At 41.6% G+C, this 19,172-nt stretch overlaps 4 protein-coding genes across 5 annotated transcripts; 3 read left to right on the plus strand and 1 right to left on the minus strand.

The window, feature by feature from the left end:
* Positions 1-715: 715 nt before the first annotated feature.
* On the plus strand, positions 716-3,034 carry LOC9268874 (sulfiredoxin, chloroplastic/mitochondrial). 2 transcript variants are annotated; one of them, XM_015788993.3, is made up of 5 exons: positions 716-933; positions 1,570-1,736; positions 2,530-2,563; positions 2,664-2,757; positions 2,841-3,034. In XM_015788993.3, the coding sequence occupies exons 1-5, from the start codon at positions 780-782 to the stop codon at positions 2,854-2,856; spliced, it is 465 nt and encodes a 154-aa protein (XP_015644479.1). In that variant the 5' UTR covers positions 716-779; the 3' UTR covers positions 2,857-3,034. The 2 variants fall into 2 exon arrangements, with proteins under 2 accessions (XP_015644479.1, XP_015644480.1); XM_015788994.3 differs by having other exon boundaries at positions 1,576-1,736.
* Positions 3,035-3,822: 788 nt separating this feature from the next.
* Positions 3,823-7,176, plus strand: LOC9270574 (uncharacterized). The gene is made up of 4 exons (XM_015788992.3): positions 3,823-4,224; positions 5,201-5,486; positions 5,693-5,809; positions 5,910-7,176. Exons 1-4 carry the CDS (start codon positions 3,887-3,889, stop codon positions 6,897-6,899), a joined length of 1,731 nt encoding a protein of 576 aa, XP_015644478.1. The 5' UTR covers positions 3,823-3,886; the 3' UTR covers positions 6,900-7,176.
* A 694-nt stretch (positions 7,177-7,870) lies between these two features.
* LOC9266450 (uncharacterized) lies at positions 7,871-13,985 on the plus strand. The gene is made up of 4 exons (XM_015787144.3): positions 7,871-8,088; positions 9,889-10,180; positions 10,654-10,770; positions 10,910-13,985. The coding sequence occupies exons 2-4, from the start codon at positions 9,896-9,898 to the stop codon at positions 13,712-13,714; spliced, it is 3,207 nt and encodes a 1,068-aa protein (XP_015642630.1). The 5' UTR covers positions 7,871-8,088; positions 9,889-9,895; the 3' UTR covers positions 13,715-13,985.
* Positions 13,986-14,557: 572 nt separating this feature from the next.
* LOC4340278 (vesicle-associated membrane protein 711) lies at positions 14,558-17,365 on the minus strand. Its single transcript, XM_015785632.3, has 4 exons — positions 17,011-17,365; positions 16,191-16,381; positions 15,664-15,827; positions 14,558-14,919 (listed from the first exon to the last, which is right to left on the minus strand). Exons 1-4 carry the CDS (start codon positions 17,228-17,230, stop codon positions 14,829-14,831), a joined length of 666 nt encoding a protein of 221 aa, XP_015641118.1. The 5' UTR covers positions 17,231-17,365; the 3' UTR covers positions 14,558-14,828.
* Between the last annotated feature and the right edge of the window lie 1,807 nt (positions 17,366-19,172).

Here is a 19,172-nt window from a genome sequence, read left to right on the forward strand (position 1 = left end):
TTAGGGGAGTTATTTGGACTTTCTTTTAAAAAAATTGCAATATCATTATCAATAAGAGGTATTTGGTGTAATTAGTGTGTGTTTAAGAGATAAAAGGAGAAGATTGAGAAGATATGAAAAAAAGGTGCGAATTAGTATAAAATTACCTTAGTATTAATTATTTTAAACTTAGAAAATAGATTAATATTATTTTTAAAGTAACTTTTCTATAAAAATTTTCTATAATACTTTTTTAAAAAAAATACATCATTTAACAGTTCTGAAAATATGAATGAGGGACTTTTCTCTCCATTGTGGTTGAAATTAACGTAGACGTAGCCTACATAACATCGCAATTACTCCATCCGTCCCAAAAAAAACTTTATTTTTTGGTTTCTGTGTCCAACGTTTAACCATCTGTCTTGTTTGAAAATTTTATGAAAAAATTAAACAATACTAGTCGCGTATAAAGTACTATTCATCTTTTATCATCTAAAAAAATATTAATCATAAAAAAAATTTAAATAAGACGAAGAGTCACGTTGTATCACAAGGGAGTATCTTCTTGGCCCATAGGCCCAATTATCTCGACGTACGAACCAAAGCATCCACTGCTCCGGCCCAAAAGGTACCAATCGTTCCACTGGGCCAAAACTACGGCCCATACATGTGGATGGGCCAAGGCTGAGGCCCATCGAGACGAGGCCCAAATAGTTCTTGTGGTACAGATCGATGCGACACTCTGACACGTTACGCTCTCTCTTCCTCTCGGGAGATCAAGAACCTGGTGGCGACCAAGAATGGCGGCGAGCTCGAGCTTGGATTTGGTGAAGACCATGGCGGCGTCCGGGTTCCTCCTCCGCTGCCCTGCGGCGCCCAGCGCTGTCCCACTCTGGGGAAGGAGCGGGAGGGGCGGCGGCGGCGGCCTCGCCTTCTCCGCTTCGTCCTCCAATGGTAGGTTCTTGGTCCGCTTCGTCCTTGCATTCGTATTCCCTTTTGCAACCAGTGGTGTGTAGTTTAGTTTAGGGTGAGGGATTGGAAACCAAGAACTGGATGCGGTCGATGCAAGGAGTAGTGAAATGTGCAGGAGTAAGGTTTTGGGACTAGTCCTGATGGGTCTATGGAAGGGTGTGCCCTTGATTTCCCATTTCAAGAACAGTGGAGTCATGGTTCATCACTTCAGCTCCAGAAAATTCAGAAAAGGGGAGTTAGATTTTGTGTTCTGCGCAATTCAGTTCAATCCTGATGGGTCTATGTAAGGGTGTCTGGGTGTGCCCTAATTTCCCATTTCAAAAACAGTGGAATCATGGTTCATCAATTCAGTTCAGAAATTTCCCATTCGTTGTGTTATGACACATCGAAGAACTGCATTTGGGTTGTGTGATTAGGGTTGTTAAGAATTAAGTATCTTGAACCTGAATACATAGCATGGGAATTAAAGGCTCACAATCATCTAGTAGTATGTAAAATGAGCTAATCGACATTTTTTTTTCTTGTCTGGGAAATTCTTTAAGTGGGAGGCTGGGGGGTTCATTTCGATGTTTGGATTAAAGCTGAATGCAGAACTGGATTGAAAATTTCATGATGTAGGTGCAGCTGTTCCATCCTCCCTAAGTGACTCAGAGAAGAAGGGCCCTGTGGTGATGGAAATTCCACTGGACAAGATTAGGAGGCCACTGATGCGGACGCGTGCCAATGATCCAGCCAAGGTGCAAGAACTCATGGACAGTATCCGTGTCATTGGCCTCCAAGTACCTGTGGGTATCTCTAGTACCTTTATGCTTTATCACTTTCCTGTCCACACAAGTACCACTTGTTTGGTTAATTCATGATCTAGCAATGAAGGATTCTGCTGAATTGAACATTTTGGTTTGTAATCAGTACAGGGTAATTTACTTATTTCTGAATTCCAGAATCATGCTTGTACCTGATCCACCTTAGTGAATAAACTGCAGTTTGCTATTAGATGAAATTAAGCCAAAAAAGAAAAAATAATATTTTTCCTAAGTCAAATGAACTTCATGTGATATTTCCTCATAAATTTGGTTTGTGCCAAATTAGATCCCAATTTGCTTACATATGGGAAACAGTAGTTGATTTGAGAATTCTTGTCTTTACCTGATATATCATTTGGGACCAGTTTTAGTTATACGAACTTGCATTCATCTCATTTTTACATGAGTATGTTCTCACACTTCCATATATTTCACATTGTATCTAGATTAATCTGAAAAGAGGGGAGATTGCAACTGTGGCATTGTAGTCAGTTGATACTTGATGCAGTGGCACCTCACGCTTTCATTAAGCTCGAGAAAAAAATACAAGATTTGGTGGGACAGGCAACCCTCCAATTCCCTTAAAAATGAACTTTTCTTGGCTTAGTTGACAGGCTTGTTATCCTCCAGATCAATCATACTGGAGTGTCTTGTTGAGAACTGGGGATCCGAATAACCTGTAGTGTACAGAACTTGGTGATCAATAACCTAAACTGCTAATATTGCGGCGTTACTTTTTAGTTATACTTATGGGTTCAATTTTTTAATATTGCAGATTGACGTACTGGAGGTTGATGGAGTCTACTATGGTAAGTAGTCCTGACATTCCCAACTTGTAAACTCTTCCCTCGCCATTTCAAACACAGAACCGTTTCCCTTTTGCTGAAAACTCTCCTGCATTATCTTCAGGTTTTTCTGGATGTCACCGCTATGAGGCTCACCAGCGCCTAGGTCTCCCGACTATCCGCTGCAAAGTCCGTCGCGGGACGAAAGAAACACTAAGGTGAGCCCATCTTCCTTTAGCTTGAACGGTCCACTATGAATTTGATAATTTGACAGCACTCAAGCTTGAATTCGTTCTTTCAGGCACCATATGCGATGAAATTGGAATGGACATACTACTTCAGTCAGAAAGTGATAATCTGTGTACCTTTGTGTTCATATGCTATACTCCTGTAATTGTAATCCTCCATACTTGTAAATGTTACTCGAACAGACTGGTCCATTACTGAATAGTACCTTTTTTAACTGTCTCAGTAAATGGAAATTTTAATCTGCTACTCCCTTGCTTACTTACTGAATAGATGGTCCTTATTCTCTACTTCATTAAAAAAGTTGCTCAGACTGTTTGCGGTTCTCTCCATAGGATAGGATGCTAGGATTAACTTCTATTCTTAGGGATTTGGAGTTCTTTGTTTAACTGCCAATTTGCCTGAATGATTTGCAGATGAGGAAGGCACTCTGCTTGATTTTTCTTTGAACCTCAACTGATCAAAACTTCAAGGGAGTAAATTGAGGTGTTATCTCCAGGTGCTTCAATGCAACTATGAAAAGTGAAAAACCGTAACCATACAGAAAACAATCTCGATGTATATATCTCGACCTGTGAGATTTGAAAATTTCGGAATCTGCATATTCCTATCAAAATAAAAAAAATGCTCTAAAAATTTCAAGAAAAAGTGCTTTGTTCACAGTTGATGCCTTTCTTTTCCCTGAATACTGAATGATATTGTAACCATTATTATAAAGTTTAAATTTGTATTTAAATAAATTTTCTACTAAATTCATATATAACAGTATTTTACGAAAACAAAACCGTTTAGAAGCTCGGGAAGGTGTTGCGTTAATCCATCGGTTATTCTATTCTCCAAAAAGAACAGGCCATCCCTTGAGGATTAGTAGGGCAGTTTCTAGTGGGCCTAGTTGGGCCGGATGCGAAATTGGGCAGAACAGTAGATTTCTCTCGTAAATAAGTCTATTTTGCGTCCCTCATTTCTTACCTGCGATCTCATTGGACCCGGCCCACTAAGTAATCATTTGTCTTCTTCTCGAAGGCAAAAACCACAGTGCGCAAGGCAGCGGCTTTAGCACGCGCGCAGACAGCAGCACACGCGAGCGGAGAGGAGACGGGGATGGCGGCGGTGGAGGAGGAAGGGAGGTGGGAGCCGACGGCGGCGGCGGCGGAGGAGGAGGAGATGGGGGTGGAGGCGGAGGAAGCGATGGAAGACGGGGAGGTCGAGGGAGAAGTTGGTCAGCAGCAGCAGGAGGAGGAGGGGAATGGAGACGCGGGAAAGAGCGAGGAGCACGGCAGCGCGGGGGGGCGTATGGTGTGGAAGAAGAAGCATCACCACCACCACCAGCCGCGGACGCCCGTGGCGGCGGAGAGCCGCGCCACCTGGAGGGGGGGCAAGGGCAGCGGGAAGGGGAGAGGAGGAGGAGGAGGAGGAGGGGGGTTTCACCACTGCCCTTGGTATGGCGCCCAGTAATAGTAGCCCTAGGCGCCATCTAATCCTAGTTCTTTCTTGATTCAGCGCGTTGTTGGATGCATCCTGTTTATAGTTTACTAGTTTATGCTTCGTAGGTGATATCGATGCTTTGCTTCAATTAGATGCTTCTTGACTTCTTGTGGTGGAGAAAAGTGGCTAGCAACTCACTATGTTTTAGTATCGGTTTTGGTTAGTGCTGCATCCAGGCAAATATATGTGGGCAACACAATGCACCACCACATTGGGTTGTGGAATCACGGGTGTCTGCCCCTAGGGGGATCAAAATTGATGGAGATTGCGCGGATTCTATAATTAGTTGGTGTCCACTTTACGATTTCTTCGTTTGTGATGCATCCATGCAAGTATATGGTGGCTTGTGGAAATTTTATCATAGATCATACAGGTCGCATTAATGTGTTTAGTTGGATCATGCAGCGAATTTGGAGACTTAGGGTCTGACAGTAGCCTGTACCCGTAGAAGAGGCTGGACACCAGGATCTAGGGAGGTTTTGGTTCCATTTTGATGATTTTTCTGTAATTAATATGAGGTGAATAGTTTCCATCTTAATTACTGGATAAATTGTAACACATCGTTCTTCATTTTTGTATTTTTCCTTTTCAGTTTGTATGCCTGCTTTCAGCTTTCTTGCAACATCTAATTTTGGAGACTGAGAAGCACTAGTATAGTAGTAGCTGTACCTGATTAATGTTTGTTGTATAATTTCTGAGGTACTTCTTAGAACCTTCTATGCTTTTTATTTTGTTAATTTGGCCACTGTTGGCTTCCGGTCCCGATCATTGTTGATTTGTTTTAAATTGCCAAGTCTAAATGTGAGTGATTTGCTCGTCGTTACTGCCATATTTTTTGGACAATAGCAACTGTAAGTGTTCTTTGAATATACCAGGTCTCCATTAGTGATGCTTTGCATTGCCTCAATATCTTCTCTTTCATTTTTAAAGGAATCTGCAACCGGACAATCTGAACAGATTTAACAAACCAGGGGTATATGGTGGTGCTATTATCATCTGCAATCACATGACTAAGAGGGGGTTCTTCGAGAAGAAACTTTTTGGGCTTCCAGGCTACGCTGCAACTTTCATAAAGAAGATCAGAGTTGGTATGCTTCTCTTTGTGTTTGAGCTTGGGGAAAGAAAACTTTATGGGGTATTTGAAGCTACCTCCAATGGAGCACTGGACATCCTTCCAAATGCATTTACTTCTTTGAGGAAGCCCCGACCAGCCCAGGTAAGTTTGCTTTAGTTATTGGCTACGCTCTCCAAGTTTCATGTCCTCATAGTCTGGGTCATGTTCTTTCCGATGTTTAATTGTTGCTTCTTGATTTCCTCTTGGTAAGTATTTCCAGTGATGTTACTAAGGACTGCTTTTACAGTTAAAATGCAGAGAAACATTGATAACGGTTATTTTATTTTTACCCTGTGGATGAAATTCAGGTTCTCTTCAGAAGAATTTGGTTCTGTAAGCCCCTCGCTGAAACTGAGTTTTCTAGTGCCATCAAGGGAAACTGTCTCTATCCCCAAATGTCCTTCTTTGGTATATCGTACCAACAGGTTTGCTATGTCAAGTTTTGAAATTTGTGATACTGACGTGATTATCTTTTAGTGTCTCTAGAACTTGCTTACTGCTAATTCAAGTTTTTTCGTAGTATAGGTTTTAAATCTGGTGCACCTGTTTGCTTCAAAGAGGATTGAACTGCAGCCATACCAGAAACCAAAATCTAGAGTTATATATGATTACAAGATCTCTCTCGCTCATCTTGGCCGAGAGTTCAGTCCTCGCACTCATAACAAGACCTTTTCTAGCCATTCGTCTTCCACGTTTTGCAATAACAGATTCTCATTGCCACGCAGTTCTTACTTGTACACCAAACAGAATGCTAAGCATGATGCTTGCAAATATGAATCTCCTTTGCACTCTCCACTTAAGTCTGTGATCTTCAAAGCACCAGATGTCAAAGGAGAAAGCTTAGAGCCAAATCCTGATTATATACCACTTGAGCTAGATGATTCTAAGTCTGACAGTGATGCAGATCCATCAGATAGTTTGGAAACTGTAAGCTTCTATCCAACACTAGAGGGCTGCATCAGCTATGAGGATCAAGATCTCAAACCTTTCAATGGAAAATTCAATGGCGATGATGGGCATCATTCACATGTGCTGATTCGAGGGCTCAATTCTGAATGTGAAACAGATCGAAACAGTGTTTTTTCTCGCAATGTGAAAGAGAGGCAATCAAGCTTGGCCAAGGGCGGCAAGGGGTGCAAACGCAAGGCAATTGTCGAGTTTGATGAGCAATCATCCCCAAGGAGAGGTTGTACCATGAAAAGGGTTTCATTCAGTTTCTCTGGTGAAGAAATTTCAGTTACTTCTGAGAAATCATTGCACAGGCCTACTGCATTTGCTGAACTACCTAACACAAGGGAATCATCTGCGGAAGAAGGAAAGCAAGAAGTCGGTTGCGTGGTTCAAAAGGCTCGGAGCAAGGGGGAAGATGTTTCAGCAAAGATCAAGCTGATGGGCCTATCCTTGCCTGAAGCACTTAGAACTAATCGTGTCCATAGCTGCTCCAGCAATAGTCAATCACTGGTGACTCAAACAGGTATCAATCTGACCTGCACACTTCTCACGGACAAGGAATGAAAGTAGTAGAAGCACAACCTTTCAGTGTTGAACTGGCAGTCTGGTAGTAAGATAAGGGTCTTTCACTGGCTAAACGGTAGTTTTTTTTTTTTTTTTTTGGCACCAATGCTCACCTTGAGAGGAATTTCTTGGAGGGAACTTCTAGGTAGTAGTAAATCCTAGAATGGCATCAGTATGCTTTCGCCTCACATTGCTAGCTGCTGTAAATATGGCATGTTTGCTGTTTTCACTTTGTAAGGAGAATCAAGCACAATATTTAACTGAGATTTTTCTGGCATTTCGTGGGCACTCTTCTGCATCTACATGGATCATGGATGTTTGCTGTTTCTTGTTTTTTTTTTTCGTTGATGTGATGTTCAGCTGTGAGCCTGTGAATGTGATCATGTCATAAAGATGACGAAACTTACAAACCTGTGTTGTTCATGAACGTATCTTCTCTAGTCTGCTGGGTTTTTTTCCTCTTAAAAGACTACCGTAGCTGTTCTGCACCAGTTTATGTTTTGATCAAAGAAAAGCCGAAGATCTTCTGAAGAAATTTCTAATCGTGATTATGTATTTACATAAAACTCAAGTAACAAAGCACCATCAAAATTGAACCTTTCACAGTGAAATTTCTGCGAAAATGACGTAGAATTCCTAATTTCAAATGGACTTCAACGAGGGATTTGAGCTTCCAATTCAGCCCTAATGCCTGGACTCTCCAGGGATCAAGTTGTGATTTCTCTTTATTTCAGGGACTTTTCTGTACTTTGTGGCTGGGCTTCAGAGCTTTGCTACACTTGTCACCTCTGTACACTCCTGGGCCCCTCAATGCAGGAGTACACTTTGCAAAAGAAAGAGATTCGCAAAAAAGTTTTTGTAATCTTCTACAGCAAAATTTCTCCAAATCACTTTTTCAAAAACCAAATTTTATGTAAAAATCACTCCTACTTTGTTGAAGTGGAAATTGGAGGAGAGAGAAAGTGGAGGCCTCTGCCATCTTCTGCTCCTCCCAGCTGCTCTGCTCCTGCTTTTTACCATCTTCAAGTCTCAACTCTCAAGTGAGAAAATAAAAAGATCAGAAGAGAGCAAAAGGAGGAGGAGAAGAAACCACCAAGAAACAAAGCCATCAAGAACTCCTCCTCCTCCCGTCGATAATCTCGCCGCCGCATTGCACGATCAGACCCGCCGCCGCCTCCATTGCCTTGTGGTATTTTTTTTTCTCGCCTCTCCTTCTCCATGGATGTGTTTCTGCTCCCATTTCTTGTTTGCTCCGTCTGCGGCCTGTGTTGTCGTTGTTGTTTGTTCATCGCTGTGGTTTCTGTTCTTGCGGTTGGATGATCGAAATCGAATCCCTTGTTCATAGTGCCGTGGATCTTTTTTGGTTTGGATGATGTCTTCTTGTTCCTAGTGCCGTGGTTCTTGCGGAGGAAAACCCCCTCAAATCGTTCTTGGTAGGAAGGGAATTTGTGTTTCGCCTTTCTTGGGCACTAAACCCTTGCAAGAACCCAAGAACAAGGGATACAGCTAATATAGTGGTGAGTTTTTTTCTTTCTTTTTTGAGGTAGCGTGATTTTTTTTCGTTTCCTTTTTTTTTTCCTTGATGATCTTGGACTCGGTAGGAACGCCACGTTTTGCACGAGATCACAGAAGCCATGTTTTTGGCAAAGCTCATCCCAGCGGATAGGTAGAGCAAAACCAACACTTGTGGGGGTGTCGATGGATTGCTCGTCTGATTCTGATGTGTAGGATGCAGATTATTTCACAAAGCCTCAATGTGTGACGAAATCATGTTCAGTTGTCCGGTTTTTTTTTTTTGGGGGGGGGGGGGTTGAGCAATCAGCAATCTGTGCTTCACTTTGAGTTTGAGGCTTTGAGCCAAAGTACATGGATGCTGTTTTTTTTTTCCTTAGTGCCAAATAACTTTTCTAAAGCTTGTGGTTCCTGTAAACATAAATTGTCTTCTTGGTATTGGGCATGTTAGATCTCGGATGCGAAAGAAAAGGAAGTCCAATTTTGTGTGTATCAGTTGAATTCTCTTGTCCTTGCAAGTTGCAAGCGTGTATTGGTGTTTGTTTGAAGGTTTGCAAGATTTTGATCCTAGCTAATACACTATGTCAAGGGAAATCCTTTACTTTTCTTTTTTTTTTCAGTTCAGACTTCTTTTATGGTGACAAACAACTCCAGGCATCTGTTTTCAGAGAAAACAGCCCACCTCAGCGTTTAGTTATACACAAAATATACAAATGGTCCATCAAAGAAATGTAATGAAGCATTTATGCAGGATAGTGTGTGCCTTAGTCATGGAAAATGGAAATTGGTTGCATATGGAGCAGTGCTAAGCTAATAAACCCTTGCTTGTACAATCATTATCTGTGTGCACTTATGTTCTTGCTTCAGTGTGATGGCTCTTGATCCTGTTTGATAATGGTTACTCAACTGGTTGGCTGAAAAGAACTGTTGCTAAACTAGTGAGTGTTCAGTTTAATTGCGATATTATCCTTTTCACATTTTTTTTCTGAGCAATTCGTGTTTCACAGTTTGAGGTTTTGAGCCAAAGTGCATGGATGTTTCTTAGTGTCAGATAGCTTGTCTAAAACATGTGATTCCTGTAAACATAAGTTGTCTTTCTTGGTGCTGGACATGTTAGAGTTCATAAGCAAAAGAAAAGAAACTCCAATCCTGTGTATATCTGCTGATTTTTTTTGTTATTGCAAGTTGCAAGTGTGTTTGCTTGGAAGTGTGCAAGATTTTACTGGCTAGTACTTAGTTTGTGCGAATCTCGACATGTATGAGCTGTTGTTGTAGTTTTATTTCATTTCCCATGCTGACTTACTAAAAGAACAAGTTGAGTTTGTCTGCAAATCTATTGGCTTCATTGTTCATGCCATCCCTTTCTGTTTTTATCTATTATATTTGTGGTTTTTGTGTGCAATGCCTGCTGCAGCAAAGAAATCATATGCAAATGTCTCCTGACTTATTTACGTTGTCAACATTGCATGTTATCAAGGATTCCAATGAACTTTCGGATGGGCAAGGCACATAGCAAGGAGGGTTCAACTTATGATGGTGCAATTTTTCTGTGCAATCGCCTGACCAGGAGGGAGTGCTTTGAGAAAAAGCTTTTTGGTCTTTATGCTCATTGTGCTGATTTTATACAGAAAGTGAAAGTTGGTGCAACTTTATTCTTGTATGACACCGATCAGCATAAACTTCATGGGGTGTTTGAAGCAACTTCAGATGGATCAATGAACATTATTCCCGATGCATATGTCTCATCAGGAAAGCGGTATCCTTGTCAGGTACTCCCTCCATATTTTAATGTATGATGCCGTTGACTTTTTGATAAACGTTTGACCTTTCGTCTTATTCAAAAAATTTATGTAATTGTAATTTATTTTATTGTGACTTGATTTATCATTAAATGTTCTTTAAGCATGACATAAGTATTTTTATATTTGTATAAAAATTTTGAATAAGACGAATGGTCAAACGTTGGTTATAAAGTCAACGGCGTCATACATTAAAATACGGAGGGAGTACAATTTACAAATACTTCCGATGCTTACCAAGAATTGTCTTGTATTACTGTCTAGGGTACCTTAAAATTTTAATGCAATGTCTAAGATAGTCTGTTTATTTTTATATTTCACAGCTAGATAACTAATTTATTGCTTCCTATGTTTAAATGTCAATCGCAATTATGATATAGATCTTCCTGACATATTATAAGAATTGTACTAATTCTTCTCCTGTGGTATTTCACTAAATCCAGATACGTTTCAAGAGGATTTGGTTTTGCAAGCCTTTAATGGAAAGTGAACTTCATGATGCAATACAGAATAACTTTACGTCAAAAAACAAGCTTAGATATGGTTTGTCACATCAACAGGTTTGTTCCACAGTTTTCTGGTGTTCTATTGATTCACTTTTTTTTTTAGATAATGGATTTAAATAAAACCTGGCCTCTACATCCCATTCTATTGATTCACTTAGCTTCTGAATTACCTAAGAATGTTTCTCTTATGCAGGTAGTAAGGCTTCTACACTTGTTTTCTTCAAGGAACAGACTACAGCCTCGTCAAAATCAGAACTTACAGGATGAACTTCCAAAAGAATCTGAAATGTCTTCCCTGGTCAACCAAACTGATATCCAGTCCAGTTCAAACAGCAGTTCGCATGGTTCATTCAAAAGCCCCTGTCAAACATGTTCCTCCTCCACTCATGGGGAACGCGCAGCAACCTTGAGTCACAAATTAGCTGATCCTATGCCATTAATGCACAGAGGACTGAAACCATACACCTCTGGTGCAGTTAAGTCCAAGGACAGCTCAAGGTTTCCCTTGCACATTGGCGCAAATACGGACATTGTCACTGTACCCGTTAGCCAAGAAGCAATGGATGACAGGTCTAGTGATGACTATATACCACTACCACAGGAGGAAAATACTTTAGAGGGAATCGATGATCTATCTGATTTACTTGAAGATGAGAGCTACTCTTCAGAATCTCAAGGTACCATTGACTCAGAAGAGCACGGTACTTTCCACCAAGCTTGTGCTATAAAGGAAGATGAATGCTATCCACCAGTGGTAAATTTCAAGCTCCGTTCTGATAGTGAAGGACGATCAAGTGTGTTTTCTCGACTATTGGGGAAACCTAGAACTCTTGGTCCAAGAAAGAAGTCCAGTGCCAAAGCATTCCCATCAATGTCTTCCGGTCACCTTCCTCAGAGGAAAAAACAGTGGAGGAAAAAGCAGAGCAAGCCATTTCCATGTGATAGAGATGGAGTATTGGGTACACATCAAGCTAATAAGCTGAGAAGAATTCCAGCTTTGGATTATTCATTTGTCTGGGATGATGGTAGTCGATCCACCAATTCCTTTGGTAGAAAACCAAGCGATATTCAGACAAGTTTAGAGCTTTGTGAACATGGGAACAAATGGGATATGTGTACTAAAGAACATAGCAGAAGCAATGAGTTCAAAAGGCTGTTTGTTCCTGAAGCAATTAGAAAATTGATCAGGCCCTATGACAAAGAACTGAGTATACCCCCAGTGTTTCCTGGAGTTCATGATGGCAATGAAGTCAATTCCAAAGAAGAAGTAAATGATTCTTCTTTGGATTTGAAGCGGCGTGGTAAGGATGACCAGGATTTCGGTGATGAGAATGATAATGTTGAAGAAGCAACATGGAAGAAGAGGCGGCTAGCAGATGCATCCTTCTCCCAAGAGGAGTATCTGAGTGGTGGTGTGTTGGTTCCTAAAGGCACCGAAGATATGGATATGCTAGCGATATCTGATGGAAACTGTAAAGACAAGAGTATCTGTTTGTCACCTAGAGACACATGTGCTGAGATGGCTAGAGCTTGTCTTCAAACCAAGGTAGTCCTGCAAGATGAACAACAGAAGAACATTCAAGACTGCTGTGAAGAAGTTGCAGGTGTTACATCATTGATTCTTGAACATTCTGAAAGTATGGACTTATTGCCCAAGCGCAACTGTAGGAACATGAAGACTTGTCTGAATATTGAAACGAAGAGCCAGGTGGCTTCTGGTAATTTGGAAACCAGAAGTTCCCTTGAAGATACACAGAAGCAAAGTGTTAGGAGCTGCCATGGAGTGATCAACGGTGATAAAATATTGCTCATGGAAAATTTTGAAACCATGGATGTCTTACCCAATCATGATGAAGATTGTCTTGCTAAGAGTACTTTTGTTAGGAATGACAGTAATCACCTGGAAACTGAAATGCCAATGCAGGAGAAACAATCCCCAAGTGTTCAGAACTGCTGTGAAGCTCTTCATGGTGATAACATGTTGATTCAGGAAAAATCTGAGAACATGCTCTATAAGATCGATGCAGACTCAGACTGTGGAAAAAAGAAGAGTGTGTCATTTGACAAAGCTTATAGCAATGTAGCGGGTTCTTCTCTGGAGACCCATGTGCCCATGCAAGAACCCCTCCGAATAGCTTCAAGCTGCTGTGAAATAGTTAATGCTGATCAAGTGTGTGCTGGAGAAGTTGGTAAGAACAGTTTCTCTCTTGATGAAAATGGTGGCTATGTTACCTGCCCCTGTAATACTACGTGGGCTCTAGAAAATGCAATGGCCATGGACACAGTGGAGTCTATTCATGGTGATATTGGAAACAACAGTAACAATTCAGCGGCCTGTAGAAGTATGGGCTCTGATTATATGGAGGAAGTGCACCAACTTGTGACAAACTGTTCTGAGATATCTGCAGCAATTCCTGAAAGCTCTGGAACTCTTAACAACTTCGCTAAATGCTGTGGAGATAGTGCAAACAAGAATAGCTTATTGGATCAAACTTCAGAAAATGTGAGCACTGATCATCAGGAAGTCAGTATGCTCCCTCAGGACCAACATTACCACAGTTGTTCAGGTGATACTTCGTCTGCTTTGGAATATTCTGATACAAATGCAGGTGATGGAGATAGTGAGCACAGGAATTCGTTTGATCAGAAAGGCGGTGAAAGTATGTACCCAGTGACAGGAGTCCTGCTGCAAGCAGAGCAACACCAGAAACTTCAAGGTGAACCTGAATCATCATCTTCCCATGAAATCTCCAATTCAGGTTCCTTCGTCGTCTGCGCTGAAGATAGCCGAAGCAAGAGTGGGCTGTCGGCTGATAGAATGGTTACTGATCTTGAGACCAATTCGGAGTCTAGGACGGGTTTCTTCAACACTTCTTCCAGTGAGTGTGGCGAGAACTTCAGCGCCTCCGCTTCGAGCAGCGAAAACGCGCAGCAGAAGCTCAGCGGATCGGCTGTCTCTGCAGAGGTGGCCAGACTCCAACATGATCCTGGAGAATAGATGAAGTTGCGGTGAGCCGGTGACTATGCTGCATTGTGCATTCGCTACACAACGCAGCAGCAGCCTAACTTCGGTTCAGAGGAGTTTGTCCACAAGAACACCATTTTATTTTTATTTTTCTGTATTTGAACTCAGCAGAGCACCAAACTTATGCAGTGACACTGAACTGCACCCCCCTTTTTTTGTCGTTTGGAATCTTTGGATGTTAGTTTCCATATGTTTAAGCGTTTCTGCAAATTAAGGAAAATTTCCTGGAACTATTATCACCCTAGCTCCCAGAATTATCTTGTCATATCTGCTTGTGTTGCACGAGATGTTGAGAGTGGATGCTGACTTGTTCTTTTACCTTTTTTTCAGTTCATTCACTCTGTTAGTGCCACACTTCAGTTATGTCAGTTAGGATTTTTACCACAATTCTTATGCCTGTTTTTTTACCTGAGTTTGACACGTTTGTACAATGTACAGTACAGGTGACTGAAGTAAAATTTGAGCTGTACACGTTCAACACGTTGGTACAAGGGAGTAATAAAAAACTGCCGAGGAAAACTTTCATCTACTATACTGTGTACTGCAATATAATTTCACCATAACTTAACAAAATTACAAAATTATACCTAAGTTATATAAATATTACAATACTCTGCATTGTACCTATAGTGTAATTATATTACAATTATCCTATAATAATTATATTATAGTTACACTATAACTATACTATAGTTAAATTTGGAAGTTTGTTTAGCAGTTTTTTTAACAATTCCCTTGTACAATGTAAACAAATATGAGTTGTGACTTGTGAGTTGCACGCACAACAGCAAGAGAAGTAGCCAGAAAACAAGTACAAGCACAAAGGGCCGCAGTATGCAGACGCAGCTGCAGCAGCAGCGAAGAATATTGATAGAGTAATAGTAGAATTCCCATGGTCGTACAGCTCCAAATAGGCGGATTTATGGGGGGCAAAGATTACATCTTTCATTGAGTTTGCACAATCAACACAGCATGATTACACAATAAATAGTAATCTCTACACAAAAACCACCCTGACCTATTGCAATGGTGTTGCAATAGTTCAGCAGCACTCACCAGCACACCACACAAAGACATGGATGGCATCTCACCTAATACAAGTAGGCAAGGTGAAGCCATGGCACATAAAGACGAGCACAACGTATATTATTACCGTGAGGAGGAATATCAACGCAATCCTGCACACGGAGTAATGTGAGCCATGTTAGTTTCTGCAGAAGGCAGATGGAAAAGGATACAACAGCAGTCAAGTAAACAGATCTGAGAACTCATTAATATAAGGACAAATCTTCAGAAAGTGTGAGCTATGCCACATCACTGCTTGACGCAACAAAAGGAAAATGAGAAACTGACACTTGCTTGACGCAACAAAAGGAAAATGAGAAACTGACAAACTATCCAGAACCCCAAAAGTAAAACCAGATTTCAGAAACCAGAATGTCCTCCTTGGCTCCTTATTTACACACGATAACATGGTTACCATTCCAAATCGTATCAATACAGTTGCTTCGATTTCCAAACCTTGCTTCTCCTTTAGCCAGAAGACTTATGCATGAATCTTACAAATACAAAATTACGCAGAACTACTAAACACCAAAATAATTATAGCGACCGTTTATTTGTTGCATACAACATGTTACCAATCCATAAAGTAGCAATCATTTGTGCTGCATAAAACATTGGAAGGTTTTGTTTTTTACTGCATTTTTTGGCACAATATCCAGCAATCAAATTATTATAGAGTGAGGTTACTATGGAGCAGGACTAAGCCAAGTCCATTGCAGATGTAAAATACAGTGTAAATAAATTCACAAACCAAACAACAGTACCTAAGATGGTAGCAACTAGCAAACACAAAAGGAAAACTCAAGGTGCATGCTAACATGGGGTATCAAAATGTTCTTTATAGGAAGATAACATACGTGAGTTTAACATTTCTCCACCAGGTGGTATTTCTGAAGCGGCGAGCTTGTCGTTTAAAACGAATTGTATTTCCTTGCATATTTGCAGTCTTGTCGACCAACATGTCCAAACGATCACCTCTTTCAAGGACTTTATCAATATTGTCAATCATAACAGTACGGACCTGCGAGAGGGTAATGAAGAGTGAACATTTTGAATGCTGTAAGCGATCTCGACAGTATGCTTCTCTAATAGAAGGAACAGGACTCTGCTTTTGTTGTAGTTTTACCAAAAATCACAGTATTTGTAAAAATAAGCAATGTAAATATGATGACGCTTCAAGTACTGTGTGTACTTCAAAAAAAATATTGTGTGTGAATCCATGATCGTTGCACTTCTATCTTACAATGTTTGAAAACGCAGTGCATACTTATTATAATTTTTCAGATAAAATGTTTTACAGGATAGCACTGCAGAATATAAATGCAAATAAATTATGATGGATTTAAGTCATGTTCACACATGAACAACTTAACAGAAGCAATACCTGACTGATTTCACCCCTCATACGATTTATTCTGTCTGCGTTTGGGTCATTCGAATAGTAATCCATTTGCTGACTCAAGACCCTCGAGAACTCATCATTCATGCCATAAGCAAGGGATGTCAATGCAGCACGGCCATATGTCTTCACGAACCTTCCATGGATATCCTCAAGGAACGCAAAGGGGATTCGCCCTACAACAGAACGAAGTTAATAAGTCGCTATTAAGCCATTCACATAGTAATACCGCACAAAAAGAGTCTGCAGCAAGCCATGCTCAGACAAATCTGTTGGTTATCAAACCATTTAGTTTTAGGTGACGCTTAATGTGAAAGGCGTCGATTGCGCAATACAGAAAGTCAGAAATCTGACTCTTAACACGCATAAACCGCAACCTTTAGAGGCACTAAAATTTATTGTTGGTTTAGGAAGGTTGCTCTAGCCCAGCTCTCCTCTTGCTTCCTAGCTCAAAAAGAGCCTTTTGAAGCATTGAATTTCGTTTGATCAGGCAATTGCAAGACCCAGCTGAAAAGCTCAACTCGTCAAGTACCATCTATTGTCAGATGCCAATTGGCTAGCTCTGACTCGCACAATCCCAACCCTGTTTGTCCCTACTCCCGATCTAATCTACCAATGACCAATCCCCGAAGAGAACCACCTGCAACTGCAAAGCCAGCAGCTATCGGAGACGCGCATACAGACAAACCCCGCAATCAACTCCACCGGACGGATCCCCGCGATTCCGCCCGAAACCCACCCAAACGAAACTCAAAAATTCCCCCACCATACATGGCGCGGCGAGAGGTGGGATGGGGAGGCTTACGTCCGGCGGCCTCGTCGGCCATGCAGAGCGCGGTGATGCCGTCGGTGCGCTTGGCGTGGAAGACGTAGCGGTCCTGCGTGTAGGAGACGTGGCTGTCGGCTCCCCCGCCGGGGAGGCGCTCGAGGACCTGCCGCGCCACGGCGCCCGCGTTGGTCGCCGCCGCGCTGTGCTCCGCCAGCACCACCGTCCCGCGCGCCACCACCGCGTACAGGATCGCCATCTCCGCCGCGCGCCTCGCCTCGCCTCGCCTCCCGCCTCCGGCTGCCGTGCGGACGCGGAGGAGGAGGAGGAGGACGGCGGCGAGGGGGAGGTTGAATTAGTACTAATAATAATTAGAAGAAAAGAAGGAAAAATTAAAGGAAGAAGAAGGTTGGGGGGAGGAGTAGTATTTGGCGGAGACAGGTTGGATGGGGTGGGCTGGATGGGGCCCACCGGGGGGGGGGGCGTGTTTTGAGCTGGGGGTAGAGCCCCACCTTTATAATGTAGAATTGCGGTGTTGGAATGTGTTTGGGCTGGAACGCTGACGACGTACGCCGGTCGGTCGTTTATTCTATTACTACTACCACTTGGGTATGAGTATGACTCTATGAGCCGCCGTCCCGCGGTTGGGTTGCAAGTTGGCACCACCTGCACATTGCTGCGTTCGCTCCGCTCTCTCCGTTAATTTATTTATGGGATTTTTTCTTACACGAGATATCGCTTTATTATGATTCGTACAATATCATACTTTTGATGCAAGTTGACTCCGCCGCCGCCACGACTCGATCGAGCAGGCACTCGATCCCCTAACTCCGGCGCCAGCGAGACCCCCTCAGTCTCCCATCCCCTACTTTCCTTCTTCTCAAGCCTACAACGGCGAGGTGCTTACACCCTAAAACCGTGTTTTGTGACTCCCCGCCGTTGCCTTCTAACCCATGTCGTCATTTGTCCTTGCCACAAACACTGACCCACCGTCAGTTGCCAACCTAATGGTTCTAGCGCCTTGCCATTCACCTGTGTCTACTGTCCACTGTTGGTCCTTCGTCGCTCTTGGCCATCCATCTTAGCCCTCGGAAAACCCTATCTTCCCCCACCCTTATCCCCCTCCGACCTTAACCCTGACCTAAAACCCTAATCTGCATCTCGACAGTTTCATAAAATATAGTTGCATTTGAATAGCATAGGTAAAAATGATCATAAATTTTTAGCTAGCCATCAAAGTAGGAAACTAAACTCGGTTCTACAACTCTTAGCTGTATCACTAAATAAAAGGTGATGAGAAATAGATAGTTTTTAAGGGTGTGTTTAGTTCACGTCAAAATTGAAAGTTTGATTGAAATTGGAATGATATGACGGAAAAGTTAGAAGTTTGTCTGTGTAGAAAAGTTTTGATGTGATGGAAAAGTTGAAAGTTTGAAGAAAAAGTTTGAAACTAAACTCAGCGCAAGTCATACTCCCTCCGTCCCAAAAAAAAAAAGCTCAACCTAAACAATGATGTGACATCCCCTAGTACAATGAATCTAGATAATTCTTTGTCCAGATTCGTTGTACTAGAAAATATCACATCCCCTTTTAGGTATCATTTTTTTTTTGGACGGAGGGAGTACTGTACACAGCAAAATTATGAACAGGGGTCAGAGGATCAGATCAATAGGATTATAGGTGTGTCACTTGTCAACCACTTTTTGCAAGATGTTTTCGAGTCGACGAAAACGTTTGTAAGAATTTGGAGATAAATTTTGATGTAAACATCTGAAGTTTTGTATATTTAGATATGGATGACGAAAAATATGTAGGTTCAGTTTAGTGGAACCTCAACCAAACCCTCTGCTGTTTGGAATCAGACTCCTTTGTTTATTGATGAAATCAAATGGTGGGTGAAGCTTTGATCGATGGTGTGCATCCGGATCGCAGATGATTTCACATAGGAAAGAAATCTGTAGCGAATCATCTTGTGTCTGAATTTTGTACTACGTTACATGGTTGAGTAAATGAAGCGATAAAAATTGTGAGATTTTCAGAGTTCAGACAACCATGTGGTGGAGTCTTGAATTCTTGACGTTGTGCAACATTCGCGACATGTATAATAATGAGAGCAAGTTTAATACTTATAGTATAGCTCACTACTAGCTCCAATTCATTTATAGACAATTCATATAATAACTGCTTACTATACTATTAAT

Source organism: Oryza sativa, chromosome 6 (genome assembly GCF_034140825.1).
Source record: "Oryza sativa Japonica Group chromosome 6, ASM3414082v1".
Lineage (NCBI taxonomy): Eukaryota > Viridiplantae > Streptophyta > Magnoliopsida > Poales > Poaceae > Oryza > Oryza sativa.